A 16,911-nucleotide genomic window follows, 5' to 3' on the forward strand; every position below is an offset into this window, starting at 1 on the left:
TTGAATAATATTTTTTTCTTATTTATATATTGTTTTAATATATTCATATATTTAAAAATATTCATTTTAAAATAAAAAAATATGTTAGCAGTTAAACTAAGTTTAGATATTAAACTGCTGATCAGAGCTAATTCAAATAAAAAGAAAAGAGGAGATTTTCACAGTAGCAGGCATCATGCCATGCTGTTACCTCCAGGATCTTGTTCTTTTGACCCTCATTGACCTTGCCTGCGAGGCAGCAGTGGGAGAGAGCATTCTGGATGATGTGCTTGTTAGATTTGGCACTGGGCTCTTTGTAGAGCCTTGGTCCTGAGGAGGAAAAAATAACACCAGAATGAGACTATTTTAGTTACATCATAAAGCAAACCTTCATTTCCATTTTTACTTTTTTAATCAATAATGTCTGATTATTTGTGTCATGTAACCAAGTTGGAGAGGAGAATGATAGCAATGACTATATATATATATAGTTGTGCTCTAAAGTTTACACACCCTTTCATTAAAGACTGCTGCCAGTAAGATAAATTACATTTGGCCAAAGTAATAATGACATTGATTTTGAATATATATATTCAGATAAATATGTATTTATTAATAAATGAAGTAAGTAAAGAAGCCTGATTGAGCTCCTGAAATAAAATGCTGTTGAGCAGCACTTTGAGGCATTCACTGAAATCAGGTGTTTTCTGTAATGTTAAGGAAATGTTCAGTCAGACTCTCCACCTGTTGACAGCTTTGTTGGTTCACTGTTCATCAGAAAGGTACTTTAATCTATCAGGGATTGTTCTTATTTTTTTTCTTTTAAATAAAAATTCTAATTCAATATTTTATTTTACTAAATTTTTCGTTTGGTTATTTTTACCTTTTTACAGTTTTGTATTTTTTTTAAATACTTGTGTGAATTTATCATTTTCTTTAATGGGAGGGCATGTAGACTTTCAAGCTGTAGATCATAAAAGTCAGAGGTTCCCCCAATGAGCTGTGTTTTTGTTAGGACTGCTATAACCATCCTTCATATAATATATAAATACTAGATTTGTTTAAGATAAACATTGTAGGTCCCCTACCGGTATACTCTGTGTTGGATGTAATGGAAGAGGTGGTTGAGGTGTTTTCCCAGTCCTTTTCCTCATTTCTACTGGAATGACTCGGTGAAAGAAAGCCATCTGCAGAGTCTGGCCTAAAAAATACACACATACAGAGATGTAGACACACGGACTTTTAGCTCACCTGTCCTGCATGTGATCTAAACCCCAATGATCAGCAGAGTGCAGTGCAAGAGAGGCAGGCTGATATTCAGTCTGGTCATCAAAAGCAAAGACTGGGTTTGATGTAGCAGAGGGCATCAAAACAGCATAGCTTGCAAACGCAGGAGGGGGAATGGGGTGGGTGTGGAGGGGGGCATGATGTGTACCAAGTCAATCAAATACAGTGCAGAGGTTGGCTTTTTATGCTCTAATTTTCCAATAAGAGCAACTAAAGCCAAATCCTGATCAAACATTTAAAGGAGTGCTTTGTGAATGCACATTAACAAGTCATTAAAGTCTCCCATATTAACGATCCATGTGTTTATCATATAACACAGTCAAGACTTGATAAATATATTTTATGCAGCGTGGGATCTGCAAAACCAATCTGTGACATGAAGGTTCCCCTTCATGTTTATTCAGCTGTGAAACGAACAGGAGTGAATATCAGAGGAGCATAGTGGGGGTTTGCTTTCAAAGCTTAGGCTGCATCTCACTATTAAGCACTTTACAGCCCCTTTGCACATTTCTTCACAAACATGAAGCCATGAGTTAAATTCTGCTGAAAAATTATTAAACACCTCGTCACCTATTTGTAAATGGATAAAGGCTGTAAAATGCTTTATAACAAGAGAAAGATCTGTGAGCATCTTTATGCTCCAACCTACAAGCGCAGGATGGCTGGAAGCAGACCAGTGCTCTGAAATTGATAATGAGCATCTATGCAAATGTATAAAAAAATTAGAATAATTGTTGCCTTAGTTTCAAGTCCCAAGAAGCAACTAACCTTCTTCTCTTTTTGGGAGAGCTCAAAAAATAGAAGAGACTGCTAGAGGCTAAACTAGAACTTCTGATGTGTGAAACAGCAAGTATGAAAGTTGCAGAAGGGGAAAAAAATGGTAGAGAATGTTAGAGAAGAGAAACATATTTAACTGAGATATATATATATATATAATATATATATATATATATAATTCTATTCATCAATGGTTTTAAAAGTAAAACTCACATTATCCTAAAGCGTTCTCAATAACAACCTGAAGTTTTAACCTCTTAACATCCACCTCCTTTTGGGTAATCCTCGCCTATTTTGCATACCCAAATGGTAAAGCAAATTACATGTGCAATACATTATTTGAAAGCTAACACCCTCTAGTTTTCTAATATACAACTTAAAATTGGGTGACTAGAACACAGACCAACCTGCATGAGTTCAAACATGACTCAAAGTTTAATTCTCGGAAATTATGGGTCTTTTTGAACAGCAGTAATAAAGACATTCTTGGGAAAAGGCAAGTTTTATTGTCTTATATTTGGTCTGCATCATGTCAACCACAAATGCAGAAAATTTCAGACCTCCAGCTATAACAGTTCCAGAGCAGTGGGGTTTGGAACTTTTGGTGTTAACTTGGAGCTGCGCGGAATGGCTTCACCTGCTACATTCTGATTTATTACACCCACTTAAGGTTTTAAGAGGTTAAAACTAAATTAAAACCCCCAAAAAGGGTCAATTTCTATTGCAGTTTCTTCTGCTTGCACTAATACAGTAATAAAAGCATCTTACCTCGGCGCCCTTTTGTCTGAGAGAACACTGTCACTGTCGCCCAAGGTCAGCGAAGCCAAAGACAAGCTGGAGACTGAAAAGAAACGTTGGCGTGAACCTGGATGTGAGACAACAAGGTGTGGCACAGAATGACATGATTACAGACACCACTGATGGAAACAAAGCCAGCCATGTCACAGAGTAACAGGGTCGTGGAAATGATAACATTCAGACACCAATAAAATGGATGAACACAACATATGAAGACCTAAATAGTTTATACAAAAAGATTTCAACAAATAAGGGTTGCTTTCTTTGTTTCTGATGTTTTTTTTTGTATATCAGTCTGCTAAACTTAAATGCTTGTGCACTTTTCTCACTATTTATTACCCATATTAACATAATTTCTTTAGATTTGCCATTAATAAATAGCAAAGCACAAGAAGCCAATTTTCTCAGATAGAACAAGGATGTTTTGGACAATGAGTTGTATAATGGAACATCTGACTCTGCGCTGAGTCCTTAAGGTTACCTGTGGAAGCTCTCACAGGGGTCTTCGGGGAGTCCATGCTGTCGCGATGAATGGACTTGGGTCGGCCTCGCTTCTGCTTGGCTGGTCGAGGGTTGATGATGGTGTCCATGTCCTCCATCAGCTTCAGCTGCTTCCTCCTGAGGTACTCCTGTTTGATGAACTCCTTCCTGGCCTTGTCCTCCTCCTTCCTGGCACGCTCCTCCTCTGCTTTAAGTCTGAACAGGTTGCGAACATTTTTTTGAGTTGACATAATGGATACTACAATATTTAATCTTATCTAAATATTTGTAGATCATATACGTTATTTTTTATCACTGGATTTAAGTATATCTGCATTCTTTAGTAAAATGTGGAAATCTCTTATTCTTATGATTTTATAAAGATTTAAAGCTGCAGTCGGGAGTTGGGAGGATTTTAATCATGCATAAGCATGACTGTCACTGCTAAGACAGTCCTGCTGGCTCTGATTGGTTGCTTTGGTGTAGGATCATTGCAAGAACAGAGAGGAAATGGATTATCTTTCTGATAGTCTACTGTCTGAACATTAGAGGTGAGTATTGGCATGAGTGTTGCGATTCGATACATGTCGCGATACTTGGGTCACGATACAATATTATCACGATATTGCAGTATCACTATATATTGCCATATTTTCCCCAGCTATCAAAATCAAATGATGAGATAAAACAGCAAGTGCTGTATATTTTCATCAGAACATATTGATTAGGTATTATTATCCATGTTGTTTGGGGTTTTCTTCCACTGTGACTGCCTCAAATACAGATTTGGTGCTGCACGCACAGTTAAAGGGCTCCACAGCGCTTTCTGCCAGAGTGGTGGTACAGAGGTAGCCCATTTTCCCATCAATGTTTTATGTAACCATAAAAAAAAAAAAAATCGATACTAAGAAGTGAAAGATCGATATTATATTGGGCAGCCGAATATCACGATATATCGCCAAAAACGATTATTTCCCACACCTCTACTGAACATAGAGACAGTTTTAACAGAAATGTTTCCAGATGTTACCGACTTTACCTTTAATAGAAAAAGAATCAATAAAAACAGAACAAGAAAATTCACTTTTAAATGAAAGAACTGAAAAAAATAGAAATTTGGTGATATATATTGGAATAAAACAAAAAAGCTAACTAATTCAAATTCTAATGTAAGCAATGACGAAGCTAACTTTTTAGCTAATTGAAGGAAGGAAGATGTAAATGTGCGTACCGAGCTTCTTCTTTCTTCTGCTCCAACTCAGCCTCCAGCTGCACCTTTCTCATTTGGCTCTCTTTCTCTCTCCTCATCCTTTTCTCAAGCAGTGCTGCTCTCCTCTGTGCCATGTTCTCGTCTGCCTTTCCATCCTCCTGAAGAAGACAGTAGACATGAGGACGTTAGTCACTACAGTAAATGACTGTACTTTTGGAGAATACAAGGCTTATGACACCATTTATTTACTATGCAAACTATAATAGACAATGTAGTATTGAAGAAGAAGAACAAATTGCATATTTTTGTAAGACCTGAGAAGGTGTGGCGTTCATTTCTATTAAGTATTTTTAAATCCACAAAAAGCTGCAGGATCCACACAAGGGGTAGAGGAAACCAACAAATGAAACAAAATGACATGAATTAGCAAAAATGAAAGCCATTTTTGAAAAAAAAAAAAAAATCTCAAATACTCAGTTTTGCCAATTGCCAAAAACCAAACAGGGGAAAACAGAAAATATGAGGAAGAAAAAAACTTGACACATATAACAGCATAAATAAACAACTATAACTACTATAAAAGCTACCTGGAAACTGATGATTCCCTTTTTCTTTCAGTTAACAATCACTACTATTTTCTTTTTGTGTATATATATATATATATATATATATATATATATATATATATATATATATATATAATATTTATTATAGATTCCCCATTACATGCATTAAAAGTGCATGTCTTACTTAAAAATATCTGAAAATGTTAATTTTAAGCATCACTGTACATCTCAGTATTCTGCAGTAAAACCGCAACAATGGAAATAAATAAATAAACCACATCTTGTCGGTTTTGGTTAGACCTACTGCAGATAAATGCTTTAAAGTTATATTCACAACATGAATTTATTGACTGAATGCATTTCCCTTCATTTTTAGGTCGAATAAAATCGAAAAATTAAGAGTCCTGTAAGTCAAATTTTCCTTAAGCTTCACATAAAAGCCAGCCCTTCTCCCACCCCACATTTCCACAGCTGTGCCTGAATTATTCACAGCAGCCCCACTTTTCTGACCTACATCACAGTCCAGACAGCAGCTAAAAGCAATCGCATACGGTGTAAAAGGAAGACATTGCTATCCACCGACATTTTTCCTAAACTATTAATCTTCTGATGTTTGGTGCAAGAAGAGTCTTTAACCAAAACAAAGATGGCTACCCTGTGTCACGCCAATGCAGTTGAAAGAGGTGCTTTGACTGTTCTGTCTATGTTTTACTGTTATTATGCTGCTATGTTATTTTTTGAAATAGTTGCTACAAAATAAACAAATCAAAATCTCAGATACACCTAATTTGATAGATTAATGTTTATTAAAATTACCTTGAAGAAGAATCCTCGGCAGAGCTTTTGCTCATCATTCAAATTCTCAGTACTCTCTTGTTCCAGCTCCAAATCATCATCTATTGTCAGATCCTCTAGTGACTTCACAACTGACAGAGGAACCTCAATCAGACTGATTTTGGCCTGGCTGGAGGGTTCTGGCTTTGAAGGTATCTCTGTAGGTGCCACTGTGAAGGTCTCTACCACCGGGTGGGCCAGAACCTCTGGGTATGAAGACTCTATGGTTGGTTTCAGATTAATAAATGAATCCTGAACTCTCTGGCTCATGGGGTCTGAGCTCTCTTCATAGGTATGGGCTTCCATTTCCTGGGTTGGGAAGTTTGAATCTTCTTCACCTTGTTCTCTCTGCAAGTTAGTGGAAGTGTAAGACGAGCTGGCAGCACAAATACTTGTGGGTTCATTCTTGGGGGAAAGGACTGCATCTGTTTCCTGGATGGTATCCCCGTCTTGTTCTATTGTTTCTGGACCGGCCGCTGCTGGCTTCTCCCCCATGTAAATAAAGGAGCTCATCAAAGGTTGGCAAGGAGAAAACCTGCGCAGCCTTGGGATGCTGTCGACTGACTGCGGGGCTGTCAGGACGCGGCTGTACGGCGCCACCTTCAGCTCAGTAGGCCGAGCGGTGCGAGGATTGCGTGAGTGGAAGGAAGCAGATTTACGTTTGATGTTGGTTGGAGACCGATGGGTGGAACGAGGCGAGTCGGCAGGAGAGGAAGGTCCAGAAGAGCGAGTAACAGCTCGAGGGTGTTTCTGTGGGGAGGGGTTTGTATGAGGAGGGGGGATGACCCATGCTTGCTGATGTTGTTGTTCCCTCATGGCCATGATCACTTCCTGCTGCTGCGCTAAGCGTTGCATCTCAGCCTGGAGGAATGCTAAAGAATGGTTGAGCTTTTCGATAGAACGCGTATACTCTGAGAGATCAGCTTCGGTTACCTGAGCGTGGCTTTGGCCACCTTCATCCCCTGTGCCTGGTGTCTTCTGCCAACAAGAGGGGGTGCTGCTTTGTTCTGCTCCATCAGGTGTATCTGTCTTGCTCCTGCCAAATTTAAACGATGGACTTGCGCCTGTAGACTTTCCCTCTCCATTTGCTTGTCCGCCTGCATCACCACTAGCGGCTCCATCCCCCTTCCTCTTCACCATGTTTAGGAATGCCGAGTGGCCCATCTTCTGCCGGTGCCTTGTAAAAGCTGCCTCCACTTTCTTTTTCTGAGCTTCAATGGCCTTCCGTTTCTCCTCAAGCCGTATCCTCAGCTGCACCATCTCTGTAGCCATGACCTGTGCAGGGTCATTGGGGGGAAGCTGGACAGACGCAGGTGTTGCCGGAGTAGTAACTGCTGACGTTGATTGTTGACGGATGGGGCTGTGCTCAGGTGTAGGTGCCCAGGAGACTGACAGTGGGAGCGCAAACTCTGAGCCCTCTGGAGTGGTCTTCATTGAGCTGCTGCTGCCTCTGCCTGAATCTAGTGCCGATGGACTGAGCTTCCTCATCTTCTGCTCAGCAAAGCTGGTCATCTTCACTGAAGGGGATTTACTCTGATTACTTGGACAGGGGCTTGGGGTGTCTGCATCTAGATCCATATTTACAGAGCAGTCCTTCAAAGAAGAATCTTCATCTAACATGTCTTCTGTCCGGATGTGGATTCCAGTGTCTACCTCAGCAGTGTCTGTGGTGCTCAAAGGTTCTTTGGAATCCGATTCTGACACAAGGTCAGAGCCTACAGTAACATCCCTGGCATCCTGGTTGTGTAGGAAGAAGCCATTATTGATGCCTTCAAAAGGTGGCCTAGATGGGCTGTGGATGATTTGAAGAGCTTCCTCCATAGAAGGAGCTGATGCCATTCCCTGTCCATTGGGGAAGGCTTGCCCACAAGGCTCTATTCCTGCAAGGCTGTCAGGGCAGCCTTCCTCCTGAATACCAATGCTCTGACAAATAACTGGTTGAAACGACAGGTTCCTCTTCATTCCCCGAGGCATGTGTTGAACCTTAAAACCAAAACCATCATCAGTGCTGATAGATCGAACCATTCCATGTGTAGAGGAAGGTGCAACAGGATCAGAATCCTCTTTGTCAAAGGGGATGTCAAATGACACTCCATAAGGCCCAGACCTTAAATAAGACAAAAAGGACAAAAAAACAAACAAGTAACTAGATAAATCTGCAGGTAGGTCATTAGTAGACAAACTAATTGATAGACCAGAAAGACCACGTCTCTGGTTGAATAGATATCGCAGATGCTGACCTTTTTTCTTTAGGCCATGTGCCGATGTTACCATCAACAAAGGACATGGAGCTTGACCTCTTGATCTCTCCTGAGTTACACAAATAACCAAAAATAAATAAGAAAACCCCCCCAAACAAAATCACCAGGTAACACAGCCAGTAGAAATGATATTTACCTGTATTACGAGGCTGGGGTCGAAGGGGTAAACTATAAATTTACAGAAGTAAGAAGGCGTGTCATTTTTTTTGGTTATTCTTAAGTGTAATCTTACGAGACAGTAAAATGTTACATAACATTGCTGGGCTGGTTTACCTGGGTCTTTCAGGACTTGGAGGTCTTTCCATAAAACTTCTCTTGGTAGCTTTGGAGATTGCAATGAATGGCATATTTTTCAATATGGATGAAGGTTCTGGAGGGGCAGAGCAGAGACAAAGATTGCTTTAAAGATGCAAATTAATAGTGTACTATTCCCTATTAAAATTCATAGTTTTTGGGGGAAACCTATATGTATATATTAACACAGTTTTTCTATAAAAATATTTACAAACATATATAATGTACTTACCAGGGCCTTCATTGCCAAGCTGTCTTGGCTTTACAAAAGAGGGCTTCACCACCTCGAACCACCAAAACAACTCTGCCACAAACACCAGGTAGTTATTCTTAAAAGAAACCAAAAATGAATATTAACCCTAGAGGAATAAACCATATTTAATAGCTCTGATCTACGGATTCTCTAAAAAAACTAACATGAATACTTTCAAAAAGTCAACTTCAACTAAACTGCAACTGCAATGCACATATTCCCCCATCGAGTGTCACTGTGGCCTCCAAGAGAAGCTGCACTGATTGAATTTTAATCAAGTTTGTTCCTCTTATTCCAAGGGTTTCATTTATGGTAGATCATTTACTGAGGCATTCCTTTCAGTAGGTTAAAATCAATTCTAAGGATTGATACAGTAATTATTTCACTGATAAAGACAGTATTGGAGACAGTATTAGGCAAGTGTTAACTACAAAAATACAAAAATTTATCTTTTTTGTTTTTATGTTTTCTTTAACACCGTGAAATCAAACACTTTACCTACTTCACAATGGGAAAGCTGTTGATTTTTTTATACTGCTGTGTCAAGACATGACCTGTTTAAATCAGGTCAACATACAGTAGGAGGTAGAGCTGATAGATTTCCCTGCTCTCCATAAAGATATATCATAATAACACAGCAAATGTGTAATAAATGCTGCAAATATGAGTATACTTTTAGAGATACTCTGAAAACTGAAAAAAAAAAAAAAAAACTTATGTAAAATTTGGAATAAATTCAACAGAGAAAAACTCAGCAGCTTCTTGTTTTTTCTGAAAATGTATTTTGAGGTTTGTTAAATGAAGTACTCTTAACATCAATATGCAGCATGTTAGCTGTGAAGCAGGAGTGACCTTGAGGGAACACACCCTCTAACCACCCCTCAATCTATGGTCCCCAGACAAAGGCAGTGATGCAGAACTCAGTGCCAAAGATACCTGATTCACTTCATCAGCAACATTTTGCTCGGCTAAGCAAAAACCAACACTTGCACAACTCATACATTTAACTTAAAAAAAAATAACAACCCTTAACTGAAGGCTAAAAGCCCACCGGGAGGTATAGAGGCAATTAACACCACTGATACTGTGGCTGGTACTGCAGCATTTTAAGGCTTTTCTTCCTCTGATCCCACGTGCTCCTGCACAGAACTACAAAATCAGTCCAATGTAGCTGATGAACGTAAAACGACACACTGTTGTTAAAAAGCACAAATAAAACTTCCTTTTTTACATAACATTATCCCTTTAAAATTCTACACATACATTCTAGTTTACCTTTGAATATGTTCAGCTTGCAAAACATCCCTTAAGGCTTTGATGAATAGGAAAAAAAAAAAGCAAACTGTAGAAGAATGATGGCGAGATCTCCATAAATCCAAACTGCTCAGGCCTTGTTTTCTTTCTCCATCTGTTCCCCTGTCTTTCTACCGCAAACATACCAGGTGTGAGTGCCGTAGAGTAACACCACCCTTAAGCAGACATGCATGCACACAGAGCACCCACTGCCCCACCTATCTCCCCATTGTTCGGCTCTGATACTTCTGGCGCTGCATGGTTTGCAAAAGCGGCCGGATTTGGCTGTTTGGAGATTTAAGTGTTCAGCTCTCAATCTGACTGGTGATTAATGAGATTTCTAGTTGAAAGGAGTAGGTTGGGTGGGGTTGGAAGCTAATCCACTCTGCAGGAATGGACATGTCCATATACCACACAACACACACCTCCAATATAATAATGAGAACACCAAAGGCACTTGTAGTGTGTGTTGGCTGAAGCCAATAAAAAAAGTCAATAGCAGGTCACTCTGACACACCCTACAAATGATGTCATTGAGGTCTATAGGAGACAAGGACGGGCACAGACAATTCAGGGGGATTTAATTCAGACTAAGAGTAGGATCAAATGTTGATTAAAGGATGTGGGTCCAGCAGGCAGACAGACAGAATCACACAAATGTGGAAAACCCACTCTTTCGTTTCCTGCCAAGTTTATTGAGCTTCTGTCAGTTCCCGAAGGAAAAAAGGCAGATATTACAATTTCAGACAAAGACTTCAGAATTTCATGTTAGCTGACAAGGCAGTGACTTCAAAGAGGAAAAGATTATTTAGTTGTTGGTGTCGTTGAACTGGCTTTCTGCAAAGATTAGACAAAAATTATGAATGTTATTGTTTTTAGTATAAGTGTAAATTGTTGGCGTCATTCATTCTTTACAGCCCACCCATGGATCTGAGGTCAGCTGACCAGCTGCCGCTCTCTGTTTTAACCAGCCATTTGTGGCTCAGTTACTGTTAGGATCTATTTTTTCTCCAAGGTTTCTTTTGTCCTAATTCTAAGTAAAAAGGTAATTTATTCTAACATTTCTTTTAGATTCATTCTATCTAATATTAATTTTAACTGACTGATTTGTTAATTCCTAATCTTGTAAAAACTATTATTGTGAAGCACTTTGGATCTACAGTTTCTTTTTTTTTCTAGAAATATATAAATAAAGCAGCTTGTTTTACTGATCTTTGCATCCTTTACCCATTTTGGAGACCTGATCTAATTATCACTCAGGTCTGCAACAAATGTGCTTTTAATCAAAGCTGTTTCTAATTTAATTCTTTACTTTTCATGCAAAACCTTTAGTTCAGACATGTTGAACAACATCTCACTTCTCTGGACATTATTTGTAATTTAGGTGTGCTTAGATTTAATTCAATGCACACCGTCTCAAGAGGAGAGGGATTGACATGATTTATGTAGCCAAGCCCATTACCTAAGGATAGCTCTTAGTAATGTACTTAATAAATGCCTTTGTGGGGGCTGGGCTTTAAATGCAAACACATTGTGTCTGTGGTTGACTGAAAGTGGATTGGACACCTTTTAAGAAACATGCTGCAGTGCAAATGAGGTGAATAAAGATGATGATTATATTGTTGAATGTTTAATATTTGCCCTTAAAATTACTTTTTGCTAACAAAATCATCCTAAATATTACTCCTCTTCAGTTCCTTCCCTTATCTTTCCAATTGCTTCAAAGTATTGTTACTTATGTCCCATTTCGTATTTCTTCTGCATCAACACCTCCCTCCCCTCTATAATAAGGTCCTTATTAGCGTGACAGGCTGCAGCACAGCCACTGATGGGAGCCTGCCTGGAAATCTGGGTCAAGGTTACAGAATCTGACTCGTTCTCTTTACATTCTAGCTTTACTGCTCCTTTCAGGCAGTAACTGTGCCTCTCTGGTACAGTTTTATGCCTGCAGAAATCAGCGTCAGCAAAAATAAAAATAAAATGCTGCTGGCTGGACACACAGAACTCAGTCTTTTGTCTTTATTTGACTCCCTTTGACAGCAATAAGCAGCAGTTTGGTACAACTTCAATTCAGAAATACTTTATTGCTCCCAAAGGGAAATTAAATGTTATTGTAACTCATATGCTTTTTTTTTCAATCAGTTGTTCTTGTTAACAGCTGTGGGCAGGAATGATCATGTGATGACCTTCCTTCAGCTTTAAACTGATATAATGTTGTTACACACTCAGATTATAAAATCAGCTTTAACCTTTGCACCTCCACATAAACCCAAGATCTACTGTCTTCTGAGCTCAAAAATTAAAAGCTTAGTTTTAAGTTTTAAAATGCAACATCTTCATAGCCTGTGGTAGAAATCAACAGAAAAGTGTATGCTGCTATGAAATGAAATAATACCGATATAATTTTTTATATTTTTTTAACCTATTATAACAGCATACATTTAATTAGTTCTTGTGACATTATACTGTAAAAACACCTTACAAAACATTACAGCTGCTGGTGTTTACTAGTAGGTATATCTCTGTCAACTTTGCACATCTCTAGATGGAAATGGTAGCCCTTTCCCTCTTTGCAAAATACCTCAAGCTTAGGCCCCGTCCACACGAAGTCAAAACGAACACGAAAAGCTACTATTTTCCAGAACGTTTGTCGTAAAGACGGAGACGTAAAATAAATGTGATCGTCCACACGAATGCATGAAAACGCTGCAAAATGTATGCCAGGCCTATAAGTGGCGCTGTGGTGCCAAAGCAAAAATAGGCAACGAAATGTTGGGCATGCACACTAGTATTTATACATGGTTGCCCTGCGGGTCCATTTTCGTGGTTTAGTCAGATTCAGGTGCTGAACTATGTCGTCGGGTTTCTCAGTCGGGTTTAGTTGAAAAGTGCCTGGTTCTTTCAAGCACACTATAACCCCATTTACACTACCCTCTGTAAACCAATCCGTGCCGAGGTCGGAACGAGCTTGGATCAGTAAACCGTACCGAGTTCTGTTACTTACGACAATTTACGCACCATGCTTGCACGGTTCCTCATCTCCTAGTGGCGATCTACGGTACTACTGCTCTCTAGAGGTAAACAAGCAAACTGACATGGCGGCGTCCGTAACATTCAGGAAGTTATGTTTTGTTATAATTGTGATATTTTGTTGCTTGCAGACAGTCAGGCGAAGAAGGCAGACTTTGGTGAATTTACTTGACAGAACGATAGTCTAATCAGGGCTTAAAGACGCAGGAAACAACAACGAATGTTGAGGGTTATCACACTGCTAGGCAGAATCATCACTGGAAATTGCGTGGCACGGTAGGGAAGCCAGTATTTTCAAGAATGTGTGAAATTTCATGATTCCAGAGGCTGACTGTAAGGAGGTGATGCTGACTGCTCATGCGCTTTGTTATCTGAGAACCAAGCCTGAACTGAACTGATTGAGCCCTACTGATGAACTAGTACCAGTTTAGCATGGTTCTGTTGTGTCTGAAATAGTCTGGTTCAGTTTTGCGTCCCATTTACACTCAAAAGTTATCTCGGTTACCGTGCTTGGACTGATCTCAGCATGGTTTCAAAAGGGTAGTTTAAATGGGGCTTAACTTTCAAGTCCTTTTCGGCCAGAGAGAGAGAAGGAGACTGTCCTGTTTTTAGTCCCACCAAATCTACTTAGGCCATTTTCCTGGCCTTGAAAGATTCAAAAGAAGAGCTCTAAAATGAGTAGGCAAATTGAGTGCACTAAAAGCAAGATATGGTCCAAAGACAAAGAGAGGAGAATCATAATAATAATTTGACAATTAGTATTCATAGCTCACTTTTACCTTTAAACCTAAGTCAAAGAAAAAAGTATAAAGGAAAAAAGCTAAATATAAAAAAGTATTTAAAATGTGTGTTGTAAATATTCTTTTTTTAAAAAAAAAATGCTGCAATATTTAAATTAAGTCAGCGTCATTTTCATTTTGGTTAAACCTACAAATACATTTGTATTAACGTTACTAAAATATGGTTTGTGTATCTTCTTATTCACATTAACAGCTGAAAAACAGCATGGTTCTGATATCTAAGTCAAAAAGAGGTTTGTCCTTTTAATGACCTGTACTCTGTCTCTGATAAAAGGTACCACATGACATGCATGTATCTGAAGACACATTTAGATGGCAGCAAGACAAAACCAGACTCATCCATCAAATCCCACAGCAGCACGCTGCTGATGCAGCCCTCTGATGGACGCCACAAGAACAAAAACACACACACTGGAAAAGTTGTTATTAAGAAAGAATTTGGTTTTCTGTTCTGTGATGTTTTTCTGATGTTGTGGTATTTCTGTGCTCCAGGAACCATTGTTGCAGATTGATGGAAAGAATTGTATGCAGCAGCAAAATATGTTAGAGCAATTACAACTTCAAACTAAAATGTTGGTAAAAAAAAAAAGCATCAGTCAGAGAAAAGGGTATTTTTTCTGTTGCTGCTAATAAATTATTAAATTCTAAAGTGTTTTAAATATGATAAATGAAATATACAATTTAATATTGAGACCAAAAAAGATAATCAGAGGTAAAAAGACTACTTTTATACTATTTTAGCCTTTACTTTTTATATGTGTGCTATTAACGAAGGAGAAAGAAAAGTAGGGCAGAGAGTCAGATTAGGGAAAAAAGAGCAGTTTCTAGGACAGATCAGCTTCAGCATTTTCTCGCATAACAAGAAGTTTACACTAATCTACATAAACAAGGTAACTTTATGAATACATTAGAGAAGTATCACCAAGATAAAAAAAAAAAGTAGTGTTTTTTGGAGAGACAAATGCAAACCAAACACGACAAACACCAGAAGAAAAGCAACCCTCAAAGCCTTAAAGCAACATTAAATGATAGACCCAGGGAATGGATCACGAACGGAAGTAGGTCATAAAATAGGGTAAGGAAGACAAAGTTAAAGCGAATAAAGTAAGAGAAAATAGGAAAGCAGTACAAGCACACAGCAGCAGTGGAATCTGTACAGAGTTCTCCAAGTTTGTGGTTTGAACGGAACGATTTTCACGAGAGGGTTTTTCCACAGCATGACTCACTACACTCGCCTACAATCCTGCTTTTTTCCAGCCTTTCTCACTTCATACAAATACACCATATGCATCTCTTGTGCCAAACTGTAATATGAATTAAAAACATCTTAACAGTACTTAACAGCTGCAAGAGTTAGTTTGTGCAGAAACACAGAAAATAGAATGGACATGATCACATTTTCCATAACAACTTCAGCGTAATTAAACTAAATTATTAACTATCTTACTCAACCTGAAAATGTGAAAATAAAAACTTAAGCCTTTTGTTTTGCTTCAATGATAAATGTATGCAGATTGATGCTGTACCTTGATGGTGGAGGAGGCGTAGAGCATGTCCTCCAGGCTGAAGTGACAGCAGCTGCTCAGGTTGTCTTTGCAGAAGTCCTGTATGAGCTGCAGGTTGTAGAGACGGTCAGCCAGACTCATACTCTCCTTCAAGCACATGTCTAAGAGGGCAAAGAGAGCCATCAGCTGTCAGAGAGAGCCTGATGATGCAGGTTTTTGTTTTTACTGCACTGATAGATGAACAATGTCTATTGTTTTTTTCTCCCAGACACAGCTGAGTTGATTGTTGTAAACATTTGTGAGAGTCTTAAATAATAAGACTTTGGGCTTAAGTAATGGGTGGAGCTGTGACCTGATTTATTCAAGAGAAAACAAAGTCTGAATGAGCCTTTGCCCTTTGATTCTCTTTCAGATTAGGAAATGACTGTTTACACACAGAAGATAAAGTACTTCATCCTTCAATTCAATGCTAAATGATCTAATGCTGTCATAGCATCTTCATTTGCAAAAGACCTTTAGTCCGTATACCTCTTCTTTTTACGAACAAAAGAATTCAAAATGTGTTCACTGAAATAGGGGGGAGTCGCGAGCTGTTAAAATAAATTATCTTGCTGCAGACAATCAAGCTTCTTGTTTTTTTTCCTGTCATAAAACCCAACACTTGCAGACTGTCTCCCTCTCGCCTCCTTACCGTCCAGTGACAGCAGCTGAGGGCAGTAGAAATGCAGCAGTGCGCCCAGAGCTGAGCCATCTGTGCTGTCCTTAAGCAGGTTGTCCACTGGAGGGATCCATGGAGCCGGCTGTGTGGAGGCCTGCTCTTTCCTATAGCGAGCCTGAACGATATACACACAGATATAAACCCACGTCTGCTGCAGTGAAGTATCATGCTTAGATTTGAGATAGGTTAAACCCAGACTAAACTTGTTGTTTCTGTTTTTCACACATTAAATAGGAGACAAAGTAAGGCACAATTAATGGAGCGACCTGCTCAACAGGGGGACTTTTATTAGATCTTTAAAGAAGTAGCAGAAATTAGAGAGAACTGTGTGAATTTACAGGATGTATTCATGCATGAGGCTAATTAGATTGCTGTGGAGATAGAGTGGGAAATTGTTCTGAGAGCAAAATAGGAAAACCAAAAGAGAGCACAGCTGTTTTTTAAATGACTTTTACAGCAGTATTTTGTCAACCTAATATTTTGACCCTGTGAAATGAATAAAACACATCAGTGCTTCTCTTTTTCCCCTCAACTGTCTTTAACCATATTGATTTAAAACACTACAAAAGTCTAGAACTGCACTCATGGGAACACTTAGCAGTTCTCCAATATATCATATACAGAAGGTAAAAACGATGTGAGAAAATAAATCCAACATTGTCAGATGCAATCAACAAAATTAGGCTTAGCTGATTTTACCTAACATAGAACAATGTACAGCAGAATCTAAAGGAACTTCAATAACAATCAGAATATTTATGTCATCCATCTCATAAGCACAAAATCACAATTACATGTTAATAAGAAGAATGAAAGAAATTCTACA

The 16,911-nt window shown here is 38.8% G+C and overlaps 1 protein-coding gene across 3 annotated transcripts in view; it reads right to left on the bottom strand.

Moving 5' to 3' along the window:
- Positions 1-16,911, bottom strand: part of camsap2a (calmodulin regulated spectrin-associated protein family, member 2a) — a 53,681-nt gene that overhangs the window by 3,202 nt on the left and 33,568 nt on the right. Inside the window, exons 6-18 of one of the 3 annotated variants that reach the window (XM_038291805.1) lie at positions 16,059-16,200; positions 15,389-15,528; positions 8,719-8,815; positions 8,466-8,562; positions 8,329-8,360; positions 8,172-8,241; positions 5,914-8,038; positions 4,553-4,689; positions 3,323-3,537; positions 2,812-2,908; positions 2,035-2,097; positions 1,068-1,180; positions 191-309 (exon numbers count right to left, since the gene is read on the bottom strand). In XM_038291805.1, coding sequence (XP_038147733.1) covers positions 191-309; positions 1,068-1,180; positions 2,035-2,097; positions 2,812-2,908; positions 3,323-3,537; positions 4,553-4,689; positions 5,914-8,038; positions 8,172-8,241; positions 8,329-8,360; positions 8,466-8,562; positions 8,719-8,815; positions 15,389-15,528; positions 16,059-16,200 — 3,447 coding nt within the window. Of the gene's footprint in view, positions 1-190; positions 310-1,067; positions 1,181-2,034; positions 2,098-2,811; positions 2,909-3,322; positions 3,538-4,552; positions 4,690-5,913; positions 8,039-8,171; positions 8,242-8,328; positions 8,361-8,465; positions 8,563-8,718; positions 8,816-15,388; positions 15,555-16,058; positions 16,201-16,911 lie in introns of those variants that run through there. The other 2 variants (XM_038291803.1, XM_038291804.1) reach the window with 2 other exon arrangements.

This window comes from Cyprinodon tularosa, unplaced genomic scaffold (assembly GCF_016077235.1).
Source record: "Cyprinodon tularosa strain WSP-4 unplaced genomic scaffold, ASM1607723v1 ctg30, whole genome shotgun sequence".
NCBI lineage: Eukaryota > Metazoa > Chordata > Actinopteri > Cyprinodontiformes > Cyprinodontidae > Cyprinodon > Cyprinodon tularosa.